Source organism: Coffea eugenioides, chromosome 8 (genome assembly GCF_003713205.1).
Source record: "Coffea eugenioides isolate CCC68of chromosome 8, Ceug_1.0, whole genome shotgun sequence".
NCBI lineage: Eukaryota > Viridiplantae > Streptophyta > Magnoliopsida > Gentianales > Rubiaceae > Coffea > Coffea eugenioides.
In genome coordinates, this window is record NC_040042.1 from 12177923 (window position 1) to 12198043 (window position 20121).

Here is a 20121-nt window from a genome sequence, read left to right on the forward strand (position 1 = left end):
TAATAAATTTGGCCTTTTAAGAGAATATTTGGGCCTTAGTAAACCCATTTCCAAAGGTTAGGTCTTGAATATTTGAGAATCTTGGGCTCTAACTTAAGACATGGTCATACTTGAAAATGCGCTTAGTCAACAAAATCAAGCATGTTTCCAAAATAATGGGTCCGAGTATTTCCCTAGACATGCTCTCATATTTATACCACAACTATTAGGTACCATTTATCATCTCAGATACATTTGGATATACTTAGTCATTAAACGTCTGGATATATTTATTCATTGAATTGATGAATTTATCCATATAACAAAACAACTTTTCTAATTCAGGTTTACTGCTAGATATAAAATGAATTTATTTGTTCAGTGAAGTGTGAAGTTTTCACATTTTAACAATTACACTTCTATTTAGATTTTTTGGTCAAATAAGATTCTAAGATAACTTTGCTAATATTTACAATTGAAAACATTTCTGTTAGAAGACGTAAAGTGAGTGGGGTTTTCAAACCAAAAAAAAAACACTTAATAACATGTGATCATGCTATTAAAGTATTAATTCTTATTGTTGGATGGAAGACATATATATATATATATATATATAGTACTATGTTGGAATGACAAAGTTTGCATGAGCCATGTGTGTTTTAGATTTTTAGCCACAAAAAGATGACATGTGGCCATCAACACTATGCAAAACAGATGAAGCAATGAAACTAACAACTACCAACAGCAATTTAGTCTGTTGGTCACCATCAAAGACTTTAAGTTTTGGTTGTGGGTAGAAGGTCAAGGGTTCAAACCTTAACTCCCACTAGCCACTATTTGTGGCTTGCCACTTCTGTGGCTTCCTCTATAAGTTAGGTCCCCCCTCTCACTAAAATAGGATGGAGTAGGTTATACAAATGTTATCGTTGTTGGAAAAAAATGAAACTAACAACCGGGACTTAGACGAGGAAGTTCAAAAAGAGTATTAACAAATTATTCTTCCTTTGATTTTTGTAAACTAATTTCTCCTGAGTGAAGAAAATACTAAAATAAACTTATGTTTATGATATCTTGTTGACATATTTCTATCAAAAAAATAGAAAAGATATCTTGTTGACTTATATGACTTTAATTGTCGTTCCAAATTTTTCACCGATTTACTTCTAGCACCGAATTTGCACTTAGAGAAAGCATTTTCCACCTTTATCCTAAAATGTCTAAATAGTAGGAGGCCAAATTTATCCGTATAAATTTTGATACTACATCATGATATCTTAGGCTATTTGTAAACTCAATTAATATTTGAATATAATTTTTCATAGTAATTAATTTTCATTGTATTTAAAATAACTTTTTGTTTTATACAAGGAAACAACTATTTTAAAATACTTTCTTTTTTGACTTTTGAAAAATTGTGCAAGAATTTTTTTCTTGAATCACATGAAATTGAAAATAGATTAAAAATAAATTATAATTTTTTGACTTCATGTAATTTATATTTGACATTGCTAATTATATTGCTAGTAAATGCAAAATTTTAACCTAAAAATCTATATTTCAAAAATGGTCAAGTATTACAATTAAAGAATTTTTATATCAATCCTCAATTATTTTTGAAGTAAAAATATTAAAGTTTCATGTAAATAGACAAAATACTATTATAGAAAAAATAAAATAAAGGTACTAAGAAATATTATGTCCTATAAACTATTCAGGGCAATTAAGTCAAATTTTTATTTAGTATATTCCATTCTAACATCTAAATATTGATTATACCAAACATTGAAAATTGAGTAAATATTCCATTTTGACTTGTCTACCGAACCTAGAACAATAAATTTTTTTCCCACCATTTTGGGTGCAAATGTATTCAGAGTGAAAATGCCTTTCCATTCTAAGCATTCCCATGTACCAAACAAGGGGTTAGTTACTATAATCAAAATTCAAAAGTTAAAACAACATGAACTTTATAATTTTTTGTTTACAAATTATTACATGGCTGATGTGCCAAAGAATAAACCGATCAAATCATAATCTTTTTTTCTTGAATCTTCGTAAGGCCTGCTTTTCACCTTTCTTGCTCTTGACAAGCACTGACTTTTCTATCTTCTATGATGACCACACCTCCCCCTAGGACGAACCCAAGGGTTTGGCGGACTGCCTGCTCAACTATTGTCAGGACTCACTCACTAACATTCTTGAAATATTCATTCACGCCTCTAGATTAACATAAAAGTTCCATTCATCCAAGAATTCTAACTTAATTTACAATCCAAAAGTGAAATATAGGATTTCATTAATCAAGATCCCAAATACATTTCATCTAAAAAAGTACAAATACATGAAGATTATACACACTAGTTCACGCTTACTTGATCCGGCCTCCACTCCTATAAAGAAAACAAAACTAAAGGAATGAGTTAAAATCCCAGTGAGGTTCCCAAACAAGCAATCAGGTAGATAAAACATGGAAGTATTACATTTAACAATTTGCACACTTTGCATAGTAATAAACAGTCATTCAAGAAATAAACATTCAATCATTGGAAGGATACGTGCTCACTTGGAGCCATTCATTCAGTCGCCGACCATTTTCCTTATTCCTCTGACATTTGAAAATATTTAAAAGCAAAAACTCTTTCAGTGTTCATTTCATTCATTCATTCAGTCATTCATTTCAATCATTGCATTGCATTCACTGACCAGTACTCCACTCGACTTCGTCGCCATACTCGAGTATACCAAACATTGTCCCAGGGTCACCACCTGCCCGACCAAGTCCACTTCTGGCTCGAGTCGATTGGCAATGAAGGGTAAGAGCCCATTTCAGCCAAAGGCTTACATTCATGCACAAGTAACATTCAATCATTTGATAATTGAAAATTCACGTTCACTCAGGTCGAGTGCGATAAAGTACACACTCACCCATTGAAAATCCATTTTACAATCATTGAAAAGCGTTTAACATTCAAGCAAATATTCACAACATTCCACATAGTCATTGGAAGCACAACATGCAAGGAACACTCACAAATATCAGTAGATTAAACGTCAACTCTCTGGATGATAACCTTGATCGCTACCACACCTTGAAACAAGATTCACAATCACAATAGATTTAAACTTAGTAAATTCAACCAGCCAAAACATACACGTCTAGTATTCCAAGGTATTCCATATGCTTCTCACTTTAAGCTCGAGACTTTAAGATAAAATCCAACACAAGTATTCTAAAAGTGAGGAGAGCAATTTAAGCATCCAAAATCAAACCAAATTAAGGTTTAAGATCTAGAAAAATTTTCCCAAAATTTTTCAAGTCCCATTCAATTCATTTGACAAAATTCCTAGTTTTGGTGACATACTTTGAAAAAGTATAATTTGAGTTCGGTAGGTCAAAAAATCACAAAACTTACACATTAGAAAATAGACTCAAAGCACTAACAGGTTTTAGAAGACGTCTTCATGAAATTCAGCTCATAGGTTAGTCAAATTTCAGTTCAAACTCACTGCTATCTCATGTGCAAAAACAGAACAGTCTTGGTTTTTAAGAAATTTTGCAAATTACCGGTATTTATAGGAGTTGAACCAAACCCTGAATTTTATACCGTTGAAAACCCTATGAGTCTAGTTTCAAACACATCAAATGGAACTCAATTCTGACTTTCCTATATGAAGTTATAGCCAATTTCCCAAAGCTGCGCAGAGCTTCCTGCGAAAATTTTCCAGCAAGCAATTAGTTTGGAAAACAAGGTTTTTCCCTTCTTAAACCTCTTTGTTTTGGTTCAAAACTGACACACATGCAAAGAAATAGATTGTAACAAGTGTTTTGAATAAAATCATATACAAGAGGAAAACAAAATACCCTAAATTCACACCTTAACCCTCACTTGACCAACAAGGAGAAAATCTAGCAATATGTCTCCATATCTCTTCAAGTTAATCATCCAATTCAAATCTTAGTTTCATAGTAAATGAACCTCAATCAAGGCCACAAAACTATCAACTTTGAACATATATAACAAGCTCCAAATCACTTACACCAAAGCTGAAATTTTTTTATCTCAAAGCTGGAATTTCAAACCAAAGCTAGAAATATTCATATTAAAACTGAAATTGCATACCAAAACTTGAACATCTCCTAATAAACTGAAATTGGCATTCCAAGGGTGCAAATTAACATAGCAAAGCTGGAAATCAACTACTAGAGCTGAAAAATCATATAACAAAGCTAGAAATGCATATCCAAGCTAGATATCTTCATATCAAACTCACAAGTCCATGTCAAAGCTGGAAACTCTCAAGTCAAGGGTGGAAAATATCAATCAAAGCTGGAAATTAACCCTAAAGCTGGAAATTGGAATATAGGAGCTAGATAACCTCATACCAAAGCTAAAATTTCATATCCAATCTCATGTCAAAGTTAAACCATTCATATCAAGACTAACCAATACATTCCAAAGCTGAAAATTGCAACCTACTAAGCAAAACCATGAAATCTTCCATAAAACTTCTATATTCAAGTCATCTATCCAATAAAATGCAAGACAAGAAAGAGAAGAATGTTGGTTAGCTTCATACCTTCAAACCCTTATAGGAAAATGCAAGACAAAGGTTGCCTATCCAAAATCACTCCACCTCAAGCTTCCTTGCCACCTTTGTTGCACCTTTCTATGGATTGATTTAGGGTTTTAGGTTGATTTCTCTCCATAGCAAGCAAGAATCAAGATGAAAAATTGAAGGCTTTCCTCTCTTTTTTCTCTCTCTATTTCAGCCAAGGAAGGAGAATGAAGGGATTTTTGCTGAAAATTACAAGATAAAGACTAGAGAAGTCTTTGGTCAAAGTTGGCTTGATAACCAACACTTGTCATCCACCCATTTTTCCCCTTCTTTCTTTCTTTTTTTTTTCTTTTCCTCTCTCTTTTCTTTCTCTAAATTCGGCCAAAACCCTAGAAATGCAAGGGAGAAATAATAAAAAGGAAAGTAAGGAAATTAATGAAGGAAAGGTCTTGATCAAATGGTGTCTTCAACCGGTGACAAGTGACGCGAGTTGATCAAATGGTGTCTTCAACCGGTGACAAATGCCTATCTCTTTGTTTTCTCTTGTTTTGTAACTTATGTTTCACTAATTCACTCTTAACACTTCCAATCACATACTCCCTCTAGTACCACACTTGTTCTCATCCACCAAATATAACACACACATCTCACTCGTCGGCCAAACTATCTTAATGGACTACAGAACTTAGCATGCACTAAAATATAAAAAGGGGAATGATAAACATCTTAACTTAACCTTTAAATCACTGTCAAATTAAGGCTAGCAAATAATCAAGTAAAGTAAAATTAAAAGGAAATATAAATTAATTTTTTAAAAAAGGAGAAAATTTAAAATAATTTTCGGGTCCTCACATCTTCTTTCCTTGCAGTTTTAGGGACAATCTTGATAGGTGCTGCACTAGCAATTAGTAGTAGAGGCAGGACCTCGTGGTAAAGGGGTGCACTGGTTAACTTCAACATAAATCATACTCTTAGAATTATATAAGAAATATACTATGTACTCCAATTTGAAAGGCCAAATCCTTTTTTCCCATTAATGTGTCATCAATGTTTAATTTAGAAGAGGTAAAAATTTTTTGTTATACAAGGCAATCAGTAAAAGATCTAATTATTTTTTAGGGGTTAATGAAGAATGAGGAGGGAACTTATAGATGTTAAAAAGATAATTTATGCATACAAAGCAATTTTCTTAAATTTAAGGGGGGCAATACAACTAAAGAAGAGAATTTTATAAAATTTAGGGGATGTAAATATACTACGAACTTAAAAATCTTTAAAAAGTTTTAAGGCCATTGTATAATGTTATCAAATGTACGGGAGGGAGACAATTTCCCATCCTTACTTCTATGTGGCTTTTTTACTACAAGCAGTGATGGTCTCATTCTTTCCACTTTTTGCAGGAAGTATTCCCCCTTCTAATGTGTGCACGGGCCTTAGCCCAAGTAATGACCCAGTTCGAGTCCCATTGGGCCCAGTTACACGAGCACGGGCCAAGCGCTTCAAGGAGTCTCTTCAAGCCATTGTTCGAAGTGTTCAAGATCAACAAGGGGTCCATAGGGACATTGAGGGCTTGGAAGGAGATAATCAAGTTGTCTACACGATGATCCAAGCCCATGAAGAGCCAAGTGGGGACCACGACCACACTTAGTAAAGTCGGCCACACTATTAGGGTTTTAGTTGCAAGTCGTAGTTTAGAGTAGCTACTAGTTGATACCTTGTTTGAGTCAAGGATTCGGCCCATTAATGTCCAAGGGTGGCCGAACCTTTCCTTTCTCTAGCCCTAGGGTTCGTTAGTCATTAGCTTATAAAAAGGTACAAGTTGTACGAGAAAGGGGTTAGACACTCTATCAATAAAATTTCAGCTTTGTTTCTCGTCATTATTGAGAGTACAATTCCGTTACTTGCATTGGCAAGGGTTCTTGAGCAATCTCGCGATTGTCCTTGATTGTTCATCCGATCTATCCACTTGAGTATTCACCTCGATTGGAGTCGTCGATCTACCACCTTCAATTAATTCGTGTCGTCCGTTTTGGTTTTAGGTTCCGCCAACCAAACATGGACAATCTCGCTTGATCATTGGGCAAACATGCTACGTGTCTTGAAACGAGTTGATCGAGGAGCGTATCAGTTGGTTTCAGAGCAAAGGTTGAGATATCTTTCGTTATATCCGTGTTTTTCGTTGTTGTGTCATCTAGGGTTTGTGTTTTTCCGCTGCCTTGTCGTTATATCCGTGTTTTTCGTTGTTGCGTCAATTTCTGGTTGGTATTGTGTCTTGTTGTCCGAAGTAATTCTGTCCATTGTGTGTTGTCGTTGTTCACCAATTCTGTCCGAAGTTGTAGTGTCTCGTTGTCTAATATTTTCTGGCCATTTAGCCGTCGTTTGTGGCATCAAATTTCTGTCCATTTGTTGTGTCAAATCTGGCCAACGTTTGTTTCCGTGTTGCTTTGCAAAATCAGTCGCGAAATTCTGTCTGAACTTGCTTGTGTTGTTGAGTCGTCGTGGTGATATCAAATCTGTCCAGAATTTACGTGGCAAATTGGTTTCAGTTGTGTTACATTCTGTCCATGTCTTGATCCACAAGAGACTAGCTTGGTGGTGGCTAGGGTTTCGTTTGCGCGCTAGGGTTTCTTCGCTCAAATCTGTCCAAGTTGTGTGAAGGTCATCCAAGTTGTTTTACTTGTTTTCCAAATTTGATTTGTGGTCAAACTTGTTGGTGCTTGTGAATCTTGAAGGGAACCTACAAGAATCTAGGGTTTCTTGAGTTTCTTGAAATCAATCTTGAAGCTCTTGAAGTTCTTGATAATTTCTTGGTAAGTTTTTGCAAGATCTTGGAGTTTTGACCGTTGATTGTGGGAAAATTAAGGGCTGACCAGATTCTGGAATTTGTTTCTTACGGCCAAGTGTTTGTGTCATTTGTTAAGTCAAAAAAAAAAAGAAACGAAAAGAAAAGAAAGAAAGAGAAGTCAGGTGGCAAGAGATCAAAACAAGAAAGAAAAGTCGAATTCTTATTGCCAAAATCAGTTTGCTTACATCTTGTTTCCAATCCAAAACAGAAAATTAAACAAAGAAAAGGGTCAAAAGTTTTGATCCACCACTTCTTCAAGTTCTTGAATATCTTGTTTCTTGGGAGCTTGTTTCATCCTTCGAGTGTACATCTTCTTGTACTCTCTAGCGGTGGTGAAGGGTTTCCTTGGCCTTGGTATGAACTTCTTGGGAACATCTTGAGGAGACCGAGGAGGGTTGTGTGCATCACCTTGTTGATCCTCCATTGTGGTGAGAGAGGTCCGAAACTGTCTTGAGTGTTTGCACAAGGGAAATCAAGTCTGAATCTGATTTTGAGTGTGTGTGAGTGTCGGATTTCCTTAGGGTTTAATAGAGTCCCAACCGACTTGAGTGAAGGGGTTTGGGAAGGAGATAAAATTTGAATTTGCATGGAAAGGAATTTGGAAGTTACCAAAATCTGTTTTCAAGGAGGAAAGGGTTTTCTAAAAGTTTCCAAAAACTAACTTGCTTTCCAAAATCAACTAGGAAACTAAGTGGGCAGCTTGGGTACTTCTTTCACTTCCACTTGGACACGCTCCTACATTTTGGTTCTTTCACTTCCAGCTTGGACACGCTTCTTTCACTTCCACCGACTACGCACTAGTTTGGTGGGACCAAGTAAGGACTAACCGAAGGAGAATGGGAAAACCACTAGTCCGGACTTGGCGAGAACTCAAGGCATTAATGCGCAAGAGGTTTGTTCCTAGCTACTACAACCGTGACCTCCATTCAAAGCTACAAACCCTCACTCAAGGCAACATGAGTGTGGAGGACTACTACAAGGAGATCGAGATGGCCATGATGAGGGCAAACATTCAAGAAGATAGTGAGGCTACAATGGCAAGGTTCCTTAGAGGTCTCAACCCTGACCTTCAAGAAGCCTTGGAGCATTGATACGCTCCTCGATCAACTCGTTTCAAGACACGTAGCACGTTTGCCCAAGGATCTAGCGAGATTGTCCACGTTTGGTTGGCGGAACCTAAAACCAAAACGGACGACACGAATTAATTGAAGGTGGTAGGTCGACGACTCCAATCGAGGTGAATACTCAAGTGGATAGATCGGATGAACAATCAAGGACAATCGCGAGATTGCTCAAGAACCCTTGCCAATGCAAGTAACGGAATTGTACTCTCAATAATGACGAGAAACAAAGCTGAAATTTTATTGATAGAGTGTCTAACCCCTTTCTCGTACAACTTGTACCTTTTTATAAGCTAATGACTAACGAACCCTAGGGCTAGAGAAAGGAAAGGTTCGGCCACCCTTGGACATTAATGGGCCGAATCCTTGACTCAAACAAGGTATCAACTAGTAGCTAGTCTAAACTACGACTTGCAACTAAAATCCTAATAGTATGGCCGACTTTACTAAGTGTGGTCGTGGTCCCCACTTGACTCTTCATGGGCTTGGATCATCGTGTAGACAACTTGATTATCGCCTTCCAAACCCTCAATGTCCTTATGGACCCCTTGTTGATCTTGAACATTTCAAACAAGGGCTTGAAGAGACTCCTTGAAGCGCTTGGCCCGTGCTCGTGTAACTGGGCCCAATGTGACTCGAACTGGGTCATTACTTAGGCTAAGACCCGTGCACACATCAGTCCCCTCCATTTGAGAAGGATTTGTCCTCAAATTTAGGTCCTCCTCGGCAAGGAATGGGCTCAAATCTGTGACATTGAAAGTCGCGCTCACGTTGTATTCTCCAGGTAGCTCCAATTTATAGGCATTGTCATTGATGCGTTAGAGCACGCGGAAAGGTCCATCACCCCTTGGGGACAGCTTACTCTGGCGTTGCTGGGGGAATCTCTCTTTCCTCAAGTGCAGCCAGACCCAATCTCCAGGTTCAAAGGTCATCTTGCGACGGTGCTTATTATTGAATTTCAAGGGGATACTTTGCTGTGCCCATTTTGATTTCTTTCCACACAGAAAAACTAATAGAAACAAAAGCAAACATTTGTTGCTAGGAGGTTAATTTTGGCAAAAAAAAGCTTAGAAAAACTCACAATAAACTCATCAAATGGCTGAAAATGCTGGAAAGTGTGAGTTTTCTTCGTATTTTTGGAAAGAAGGCAATTATGGGTGGGGAGGAGATCTGTATAGCCCTCTTTTATTCTGTCCATTGGAAAAAGAAAAAAAAAAACTACTTCTCAAAGAGCAACCAGTGTTGTCTTTTTATGTGTAGCCAAGAGTACCTAATATAACAAAGTTACCATTTTACTCATTCAAATACATTGCATGTGGGGTAAACCAAATTGTGTGTAAGAAGCATCCCACAATGCTATCCACCTTGTGGAGTGTAACCCATGCCAGTCAGCATCACTTTCTCCTTTTTTTATTACACTTTCACTCATAATGGATTACACTCCATAAGGTGTAATAACATGGGTTCACAATTGAATCAAATATTTATTTTAATAATGCATAACTCATATCCCATAAATAAATAAAGTAAATTTTAAAAATAATTTTGTTATTTTTAAAAAAATAAAGTACTAACTTTCATTAAATTTTTTACATTTTGAATTTTTTATTTTCTAAAAATGATTTTATTAATTTTTAAGTTTGAATAATATATATTTTTCTATCTTTCAAAAATAATATATTTTTTTTTCAAAAATAATTATGCAGGAAATTAAACAAATATTTGGAAACTTATAATACCTCCATAACCCATACCAAAGTTATAATACCCCGATGTGTAGTGATTTCCCATATTTGGATTAAAATAAGGAGGTGGAGGATACATGGGAATTGGATATGAAAAATTTGGCAGATTTTGAAAATTTGATGGATGATTGGAAGTGGATAAATTTAGGGGAAATGCATAATTTTGCACATTTGTAGGAATACCAGAAAATGGGTAATTTGGAAAATTTTGGGGGTTTTGATTTTGTGAGGATGATGAATTTTCTATATTTGGAGCATTTAACATATTTGTAAAATTACTAAAATTTTCATCCATAATCACAAAAAATGAATTAAATGAGTGAGAGAGTAAAAGTGTGTGAGAGAGTAAAAGAAATAATAGAGTAGAATAGTGAGATATGTTTTAAAAAAAGTATAGTGTGTTTATATAGAAGGCTAAAATCTAACCGTTGGATATAACCGTTGGAAAGCTAAAATATGCTGTGTGCTGGCAAATTTACCGTTGAAGCTAAAATTGGACGTAACCATTGGTGGCTAGAATTATTTTACATTTAATCATGGATCCCACCTTCTAATGGATTACACGCATCATATCCATGATGCGTGTAATCTCCATGACACGGCTCTAATGGGAGACCGTGTCATGGAGCGGTGTAATGGAGGGCCATTACACCCGCGCTGTGGATGCCCTGAGAAGAAATCAAAGGAAAGAGGTTTGATTTGTTTCCTTTGATTTGACATTGAAGGAAGAAGAAGACATAAGCGACTGTTTGTAAGAGCACATGACTTGCTCTTTTTTTGCGTCTGAGAGAAGAGAGGAAGAAAGCGACAACAAAGAGAAACAAAGGAGAAGAGTTGGAGCCAAAATGTCATAACAACCCTTAATAGTGACCTACTGTTTTGAGGAGATGTTATAATGCCCTTAGTCAAAAGTCAAAAGTCAAAAGTCGTAATTAACCCTTAATAATGCCCTTAGTTATCTCTAGAAGAACAAAGTTGTAATTAAAAGTCAAAAGACCCTTTAATAGTAATGAATTGTTCGGTCAAATATCTAAGGGCATTACTAGCAAAGGGTTAATTTGCACAATAGTCCCTCTCCCACATTCTAACATGTGGATCAACGTGGGAGAAGTCTTGAGTTTTTCTATATATGCAAGAAATGATATCCGACATGTGTTATGAGTGTTAATATCCAAAGTTAAATCAAACTAGAAAACGAGGGTGGAAGGGACAATTAAACATATGTCTATCAATCTTAGCCGCTATTCTTATTAAGCATTTTTTTGGGTGCTTAATCGAATGAATGGGAGGATTCGAATCCGAAACCTCCTACTTGCACTTTCTCCTCCAAAATCATTCAATCCATTCTTCACTTTATTCTTATTAAGTTGATTTCCCGAAAAAGCGATGAATTTTATGGGACAAAGGGAGTATATATGACCAACAGAATTTAGATTCACCAATTTCAAATTTCCAAATTTAATTGGAAATCGGTTGGTAATTCAATAATTCTCACATTTCGTTACCACTCCCCTTCCAAGGGGTATATATGCCACTTTTCAAAAACTCAGGGGTGTAAATAATTTTACCCTAAAACTAAGGGAGTTATATTTGTAGGTTTGGCTTGGGCATTTTCCAAGTTCAAAACCCCGCGGCTAGAGTACAGTTGATCAACGTACGCCTCGTGGAAATGGGCTGCGCCTGCAACCCTTTCTGCCTCTCCCCACGACCGTCCGCCACGACAACCGCCGTCACCATCACCATCACCACCACCAAAGCCTTCCCTGTCTTCTCTGCCTCTCTCAACCCTTCTCAGCCACCACATACTAAACCCTTCTTTCTCCACCTCTTCTCTCGCTCTCCCCAACCCTCTAAACCTCATCAAAACCCCACTTTTCCCCTGCCCAAAATCTTCTCTTCCTCCTACAACAACAACAACAATAGTTCAGGCGGCGGAAGTGGTGGGGGACGTGGTGGTAATGGAGATAATGATGATTGGAATAGTTTTTTCAATTTTGACAAAAACCCATTATTCCTCTGCCTTTTTTCTCGTAGTTTAGCCAATCAAGATGACATTTTTGTTACTAACTTGAATTTAAGGACATTGTTTCTGTTCTTGATATCTGCATCAGCTTCAATTAGTTATTGCTTTTCTTTAGCCTCGTTAGCAGAAGCAAAAACAGCTGAGAAAGAAAAAGGAGGAGAAGATATAGTAGTTTTTGAAATCAGGGGTGGGAAGAAAATTGGGTTGGTGCCAGATTATGCAAAGGATGAGTTTATTGGTCCTAAAACTATTTGGTCATTTTGGAGATGCTGGTGGGAGAAAGGGGATAGGATTTCAATGGGAAATTTGTGGGTTCAGTGCAAGGATTTGGTGACGAATTTGCTGTTGCCAGAAGGGTTCCCAGAGAGTGTTACAAGTGATTATTTGGAGTATTCACTTTGGAGAGGAGTTCAAGGTGTTGCTGCCCAAATAAGTGGGGTTCTGGCCACTCAAGTAAGGCTCTTTTTCTTGCATTTTCGTGATCTTGTTTTCGTTTTGTCTTTGCTGCTATAGCGTTGCATTTTGTATTGGAATATTTGTTAGGATATGGTAGTTCTCTAAAGCTAAATGAATAAGAACAGAATCAAAACTAGGTGTAGTTACAAGTGGGACATTGAATGCTAAAGTTTAATTGTGATAATACAAGACTCTTAGACGAAAAGCTAATAGAGCATTCAGTAATAGCTGGAGAGAGCACGTGCACATTGAGTGTGCTATAATCTGTCAATTGGAGAAATGTTCATTCTTTGGCAAAGACTATAGGCGTGGAAAAATGATCCTTCATGTGAGAGTCTGACATTTATGTTTTTGGGTTTTTGAACCACTTTTTGGATTTCTGTCCATCATGCTTTATTGGGTTATACGAGGAATACGAGTATGCAATTATGCACCTACATTTCCTTCCCTTCTACAGATGACAGAGATACCTCTAAGCACATTGATTAGTGTTGTTCATGAATACTGGCTTAATCAAGTTTTGACTTAAATGTATCGAAGGAATGAAAACTCGAGGCTTTACCACTTTTGTAATATTAGAGGCTAAATTGACACTAACAGTAGAATTAAGGAACTAACAGTAGATTTGAGGAACCAACTTTGCTAACTTTCCTGTCAGACTTATAAATTTTGTATGTCATTGCATATTCATTCGGTGCGTGACTGTCAAATTATGTGAAGCCTGCCATACATGGATGACAATTCGGACATATACTTTATCCCTCAAAATGGGTTTTTTTAAGCCTTTGACTGGACTTTTAAAGCTTATGCTGTAATTTAAATACTAGGCCTTGCTTTATGCTGTTGGATTGGGTAAAGGAGCCATTCCAACTGCAGCGGCTGTGAATTGGGTGCTCAAGGATGGAATTGGGTACCTCAGCAAGATACTATTTTCAAATTATGGGAGGCATTTTGATGTCAATCCGAAGGGCTGGAGGTTGTTTGCAGACCTCTTGGAAAATGCAGCTTTTGGATTGGAGATATTGACTCCTGCATTTGCACATCTTTTTGTTCCCATTGGTGCTGTTGCTGGAGCAGGAAGATCTGCAGCTGCACTTATCCAGGTGAGCTCAAGTATTCTTGTAGCCAATGGCATATTTTATCCTGGTAAGCATTTTCTACTCGTTTAGTATGCTGGCTGGAACAGCCATTCCGACTTTGTTGTCATTTTGCTGTGTTTGTTATGATTAATTAGATTTAGGAAAGCTGATTATTACTAAGTCCTAGACTACATAGTCTGCACCGGGGCTTAAGGTAGATTCCTACTTTAACTAGAAAGAAAAAAACTGGATGCCTCTAACTTGCCCTCAAATGCTCTGATTTTTTCTCACTTCACTTTGCTGCAAGCCCACAGATGTTACTAGTTGTTGTAAGCTGGAGAATAGTGTGTTGTGATTCATTTAACATTATTATCGGTAAATGTGGGTGTTCATATCAAATTCATTTATGTTTTTAGTGTGTTGTGATTCATTTAACATTATTAGCGGTAAATGTGGGTGTTCATATCAAATTCATTTATGTTTATGCCAAACTGATGTATGATAATATTTTTATCAAACATGAAATTGACCAACCACTAAAGTATAATGAGAATTTTCTTTTTGATTTAAATTGACAAACCATGAAATGAGAATGAGCATGGGGTAGGAAACTTCTTCAGGCTAGAATATGCATTCCACTTGAAGCTGTTGGATCCAACAAGTGCTGCCTTATTTTTAAATGTCTTATTGAATGCAACGTATATAGTACATGGTTGCTTGCTAAAACAAGAAACTCTTTGAACTGACAGGCTGCAACAAGAAGCTGTTTCTATGCTGGCTTTGCAGCTCAGAGAAATTTTGCTGAGGTAAGCTTTTCTTGGTAAGACTTATATTCAAGAATTTGCTTGCTTAGGTTTTGGGAAGTAAGAAGCTTCTCTAGGACCATATGGATTTTGAGTATTTCATTTCCAATGATATGTTGACTACCTGCTTGCTAGTTATCCTACGAGCAATAGTCTTCTAATGGAATAATTGATGTAGGTAATAGCAAAGGGAGAAGCTCAGGGAATGGTGAGCAAATCTGTTGGAATTCTGCTTGGCATAGCCGTAGCTAACTGCATTCAATCTTCTACCCCTCTGGCTCTTGCTACTTTTGGTGTCGTAACATGGGTCCACATGTTCTGCAATCTGAAATCATATCAGTCCATACAATTGAGGACTTTCAACCCATACCGTGCAAGTACTTTTCTGCCCCTATTGAGATAGATTAACTAATGGATTAATTTTTCCTACACTGACAGTGTATACACTGTTAACCTTGGATGAATGACAACTATGCAAATTTTGAATATGAAATCCAACTTTTGTAGATGTGTCATGGATCCAACGGTGATGGTGTATATATTGTCACTATATATAAGTTTTACTCTTTACTAATTGGTTTTGCATGGCTGTTATTATTTGTTCTATATCCATTTGAAAGACCGTGTGTGTAGAGTTTGATGATGTTTAAATTGGCTTTACATTTGCACTCCATCTATTATCTAGTATTGGGATCCTACTACAAATATTTATTTGGTAAGTTATTGTGCCGATATAATTTAGGATGGTTTGTGAAGTATAATTCCTAACTGTGGAGGATTTGTTACAATAATGAAGGGTTAAAGTAGGAACATGGTTAACATTGAAATTGTAGTTATACACGTCATGTCATCCTGTGGGTTTGGGAATTGTAGCAGTGTTGAGTTATACCTATTTATAGCATGATAAAAGTCTGCTTGTAGTCGATTTCAGTATTGTACACTTATATTTCCCACCATGAAATGATTGCATAGGTAAGAAGCATATGGAATGTCCAAAATGAAACTCTTGCACTAAATAAAATACTACATGAAGTAAATTACGGTTGTCACAAGAATGGCATGGTTATAAATGATCCACCATGTTTATCTACAGCAGATTTAAAAAAAAAAAAAAGCCTCTTGAAAACTTACAATTCTTGATTCTCCACCTGCTCACCTGGGCCTGACCACTTTAAGTGGAGTTGCTTTGAAAAGAAGAAAGTGACAGACCAGATCAGGTGATCCATGCATTGGAAGTGGATTAACCAAAATAAGTATTTAACACAGAAAAAAAGGTTGCAATATCCAAGACAATCCTTTCTTGAAAGCAAGGGTAGAATTCTTGATTTATATTCTTTGTATTCCGGTACTTTTTGGGAGTTCAAATTGGACTGGAATTGGGATTGTGTTACACAGTAATTAAGAGAGTTTCTTTAGTACACAATTCCAATTTCATTTCGCATAAAAAACCAAACATACTAGCCTGAAGATTTTTTTTTTCCATGGCTTGCAACTTATTACATTAATTTCAGAATTTTATTTCATTTTATAGGTTTTGTTTTCAAATGAGTATCACATTATTGTATTCATTTTCCTACAAATTAAAGGATTTCTTTGACTTGTTTCCATTATTGTCCGATTTTGCTCCACAGGTTTGGTCTTCAGTGAATATCTGCTCAGTGGTCTAGTTCCTTCAGTTAAAGAGGTCAACGATGAGGAGCCGCTTTTTCCTGCTGTTCCAATTCTAAATACAAAGCCTGCAGATAGCGTAAGTTGCAATTGATTTTTTTTATGCTATTGGTGTATATATTTGGTTTATGTGATCTCCATAATGGTTATCTTTTCCTGTCCCTTATCATGAATGCTATAAGTAAAAGTGGATGAATGATTGCAAGAATATTGACAGCAAGAGATACTAGATAAACTGATTATGTGTATTAGTTTGGCATTGTGACATTACAGCCTCTTCTCCTTTTCTTCAGATTTAAATGAAAGCATATATAAGCATTAGAAGTTTTGAGAAGCTAAATGCTGTTTTGAGAAGAATCTTGAAGGCTGCTTCTTCATTATCGTGTTTCAGCGTAACATAAGCTAAAAGCAGAAGTAAAGGCAAAGCATAGCACTGCAAAACAAATTTTGACATTTAAAAGGGGTACACTAAGCTGTTTCTAGGACACTAAGAACAAGCTTTAGCCCCAAATAGTAGGTGGTTACCTTACTGGTTAGTTTCATAATGTATAAATCTATGGTCTAAACTTGTTATCGTTTACTAGGATCATTCGTTTTGGTATTCTGGTCTCCTGGTTGTAGAGGAGCAACACCAGTCTTACCATTGTAGATTTTCTACTTCTGTCTTCCTTTGTATGCTGCTTTTGCAATAGTCTAAAATGAAAAGAAATGATTTGAAATAGATCTACATTTGAATTGGAAAACCACTCTAGGATCTTATTGATATGTCAGACTGTGCAACCATTGATGTTCACTCTTCTTCTGGACAAGATTTGATCTCTTTAATGTTGCCATATATCATGTTGGCTGTGGCTGGAAATACAGGATTTACATATCTTAATTCGTTTTATTCTTGTCTACTCTGTACAGGTACAAATGGAAATACTGTCCGTCGAAGCAAAGGAAGCAGCTGCTCATATTGAGCACCGTTTGCAGCTGGGTTCTAAGCTCTCTGATGTTGTTAGGAATAGAGAGGACGCAAATGCTTTGTTTGCTTTATACAAAGACGAAGGCTACATTCTGACTGAACATGAAGGAAGATTTTGTGTAAGCGAAATGCAGTGTAGTTTTCTTCTTAGGTGTATAGTTTGTTGTCCTTGTTTTATTGCTCTTTCTTCCATTAATTCTTCAATCTAAAGATATTTGACTTTTATACTTTCTGGTTTTTTGTGCTACATGACATTTTTTGAACCTACCTGCGACTGTGATAGGATAAATCCACATTTCTCAAACAGTGCTTTAGTTGTAGTTACTTCCATCCCCTGAAACAGTTTCTATTTTCATTTTGGAATTCCTTGGTCTAGCTGTTAATGAAGGGAGTTTAATGACATTTAATGATGGAGAAGGTATGAAAACAATTGTCCATTTGACAGGTCATTAGCAGCCTGGAGAATTATTAGTGTTGACTGATTGAGGTGGCTTTGACACGACAAGTGTTGGAGAGGGAGTGGTATTACTAAAGGTGGTGAGGATAACATCACCAAAGGCAGCTTCCTGAAGTTCTAAATTTGGACTTTTATCGCTGGGACAGTTTCATAAGACAGAATATAAACCTCAAAGAACACTGTTAGAAAGCTGCTGAACTTTGAAAGCTCTTGTAATTCCGAAGTTTTCCTTAGGAAGAATAAGAGGGGAGGTTCTATGACTGTCAGATGCAGATACTTTTGTTAAAAATCTAGGACAAAAGAATGCTTAATAGGAGGTGAGGTTCCATGTATTGAAAAGTTGGATTGAAGATCTTTGTGGAAAGTTGAATTTAAGGGAGATCGGTTTACCTTTATTCAGTCATTAGTCTACATAATTTCTGGTTCAATTTGCTTATTCTGCCAAAAGTTGAATGATGGATGTGCTCAATTTTTGATATCTTTTACTGCTTCATTTTCATTGTCAACATTCTTTGAGACTTTGTTCATCACACAGCTAATGTTGTGAGGAACTGTATCATTTTGAATGAGGTGGTAAAAGTTGGGAGTCCTGTGTATATGTTTAGTCAGTGCTAGAGTTGTGTTTTGTGTCAATACTGCACATTGTCAGAAGCTCTTTGGCTGTTCAGAGTATATTCAATCTTGTACAAAGTGCCTAGACGTATTCAATTGGCTTGGAGACTGCTTGATGCTTTACTTCTTGGTTGACCCTTTAGGCTTGTTAGCTGCTGTCAAATGGTTCTAATTCACTACTACTTTCTGTCCTGATGCTCTTCTATATGTGGTCCTTGATCAGGTAGTACTGAAAGAGAGCTGTTCACCACAAGATATGCTGAAGTCAATGTTTCAAGTTAGTTATTTGTACTGGTTAGAAAATAATGCGGGGATAAAGTCAAGCAGTGCATCTGATGACTGCAAACCAGGGGGTAAACTACATATGTCTCTAGATTACGTGCGATGGGAATATAACCATGTCAAAAGTGACAGTGAAGTAGCAGGATGGGTTACTGATGGTCTTATAGCTAGACCCTTGCCAAACAGAATACGTCCAGGAAGTGCAACTGCCTTTCAGGCTTCTGAAGGTTGATATAATGAGACTAATGTGGTTGCTCTTTGGCAATTGCACATTGTCTCTATTTCCGAAGAACCAAGAGAGATATTTCCATGGAAGTCAGTTGTAACCAACCACGATAGTTCCTGCTGAGCTGATTTCTTCGGGTAAAGTTTATAATATTCCTCTACGAGAGGAGAATTGTGATTTGATGGTGAGGCATCGTCTGTGGAAGGATACATTGGATCCTCAGATCACTTGTGCTTGAGCTCCTGAGTGGCTGAGTGAATAATCTGACGCACGGAGAATGAAACTTCTAAGAAATGGTTAGCATCTCCAATTTTTCTCTGAAATGGTTGCTGATGGAAGCTGTCCAGATTATGAAAAGGTTTCCTTCCTATCTTTTTACGGAAAATGGATTCTGAAGAGGGGATCTGGTTTTGGTTACCTTTGAGAACTGAAATTTGAGTCCTGTGCTAATTGCATGGTTTAGCTTATGTTGTTACCAGTAAATACCATTTTGAAAGATGGGAAGTTGGGAGCGGGGCTAAAGATTCTGGCTGAGGGGATATACATGCGTAGGATTATTTTGTAAATTAGAGAAACTAGATTGTTATGATAGACTAATGCATCACACTAATACTAGGCTGATTAAATCTTTGTTCACAGAGCAAAAGTCAATGTGTGATCTTTTCGCTTTTTATTTTCTAGGAATTATGGTTGAAGAACAACAAAGTTCTAAAGCCTATAATGATGGTATTATCGAAAAGAAAATCTAATGAACCAAAGGATTGATTCAAAATCCCTCGCCTGTCTTAATGGTCGTCTATTCCGATTAATCTTCACTTGGAAGTATCAAATCACAAACATGTTCTTGCAATTACCTTAAAAATCTATTACTCAACCACACCATAAGCTGTACCATATAAACTTAAAATAGGCATATAACAAGGTAGGAAACAACTCAAGATTTTAGCCAACAGCCACTTGGGCTATTGGTAAAGTCTTGGTGGGAGTGGGAGGTCAAGAGACCAAACTTTGCTTCTTATCAACCACTATATGTGGCTTGCTACTTTCAATGACTTCCTTCGACGGTGGTTTCTATCGGCTAGGTTCCCCCTCCCTTTAGAATAGAACAGAATAGGCTATAAAATGTTAGCATCACAAATGCATTTAGAAGGAAAGGAGGAACGAGATATAGAATTAATGGTAATACTACTGTTTAAGGTAGAGCTGAAGCTTACGCTTTATGAGCTAGTATTGACTTGCACAACTGCAATCCTTCCTCTTATTTTATCGCTCATATGTAATGTCATCCCAACTTGAAGCAT

At 36.6% G+C, this 20121-nt stretch overlaps 2 protein-coding genes across 4 annotated transcripts in view; both read left to right on the forward strand.

The window, feature by feature from the left end:
* The window catches only part of LOC113780269 (protein root UVB sensitive 1, chloroplastic-like), a 12248-nt gene extending 6064 nt beyond the window's left edge, over positions 1–6184 (forward strand). The window contains exons 6-7 of the mRNA XM_027326083.1: positions 4751–4820; positions 5937–6184. Coding sequence (XP_027181884.1) covers positions 4751–4820; positions 5937–6184 — 318 coding nt within the window. The remainder of the gene's footprint in view (positions 1–4750; positions 4821–5936) is intronic.
* Positions 6185–11887: 5703 nt separating this feature from the next.
* On the forward strand, positions 11888–19502 carry LOC113779172 (protein root UVB sensitive 1, chloroplastic). Of its 3 annotated transcripts, none has more exons than XM_027324665.1 (7): positions 11888–12723; positions 13554–13829; positions 14555–14611; positions 14787–14985; positions 16240–16355; positions 17186–17362; positions 18536–19502. In XM_027324665.1, exons 1-7 carry the CDS (start codon positions 11917–11919, stop codon positions 18824–18826), a joined length of 1923 nt encoding a protein of 640 aa, XP_027180466.1. In that variant the 5' UTR covers positions 11888–11916; the 3' UTR covers positions 18827–19502. The 3 variants fall into 3 exon arrangements, with proteins under 3 accessions (XP_027180466.1, XP_027180468.1, XP_027180467.1); XM_027324667.1 differs by having other exon boundaries at positions 18540–18618; XM_027324666.1 differs by lacking the exon at positions 18536–19502 and adding an exon at positions 17689–18073.
* The last annotated feature ends 619 nt before the right edge of the window (positions 19503–20121 follow it).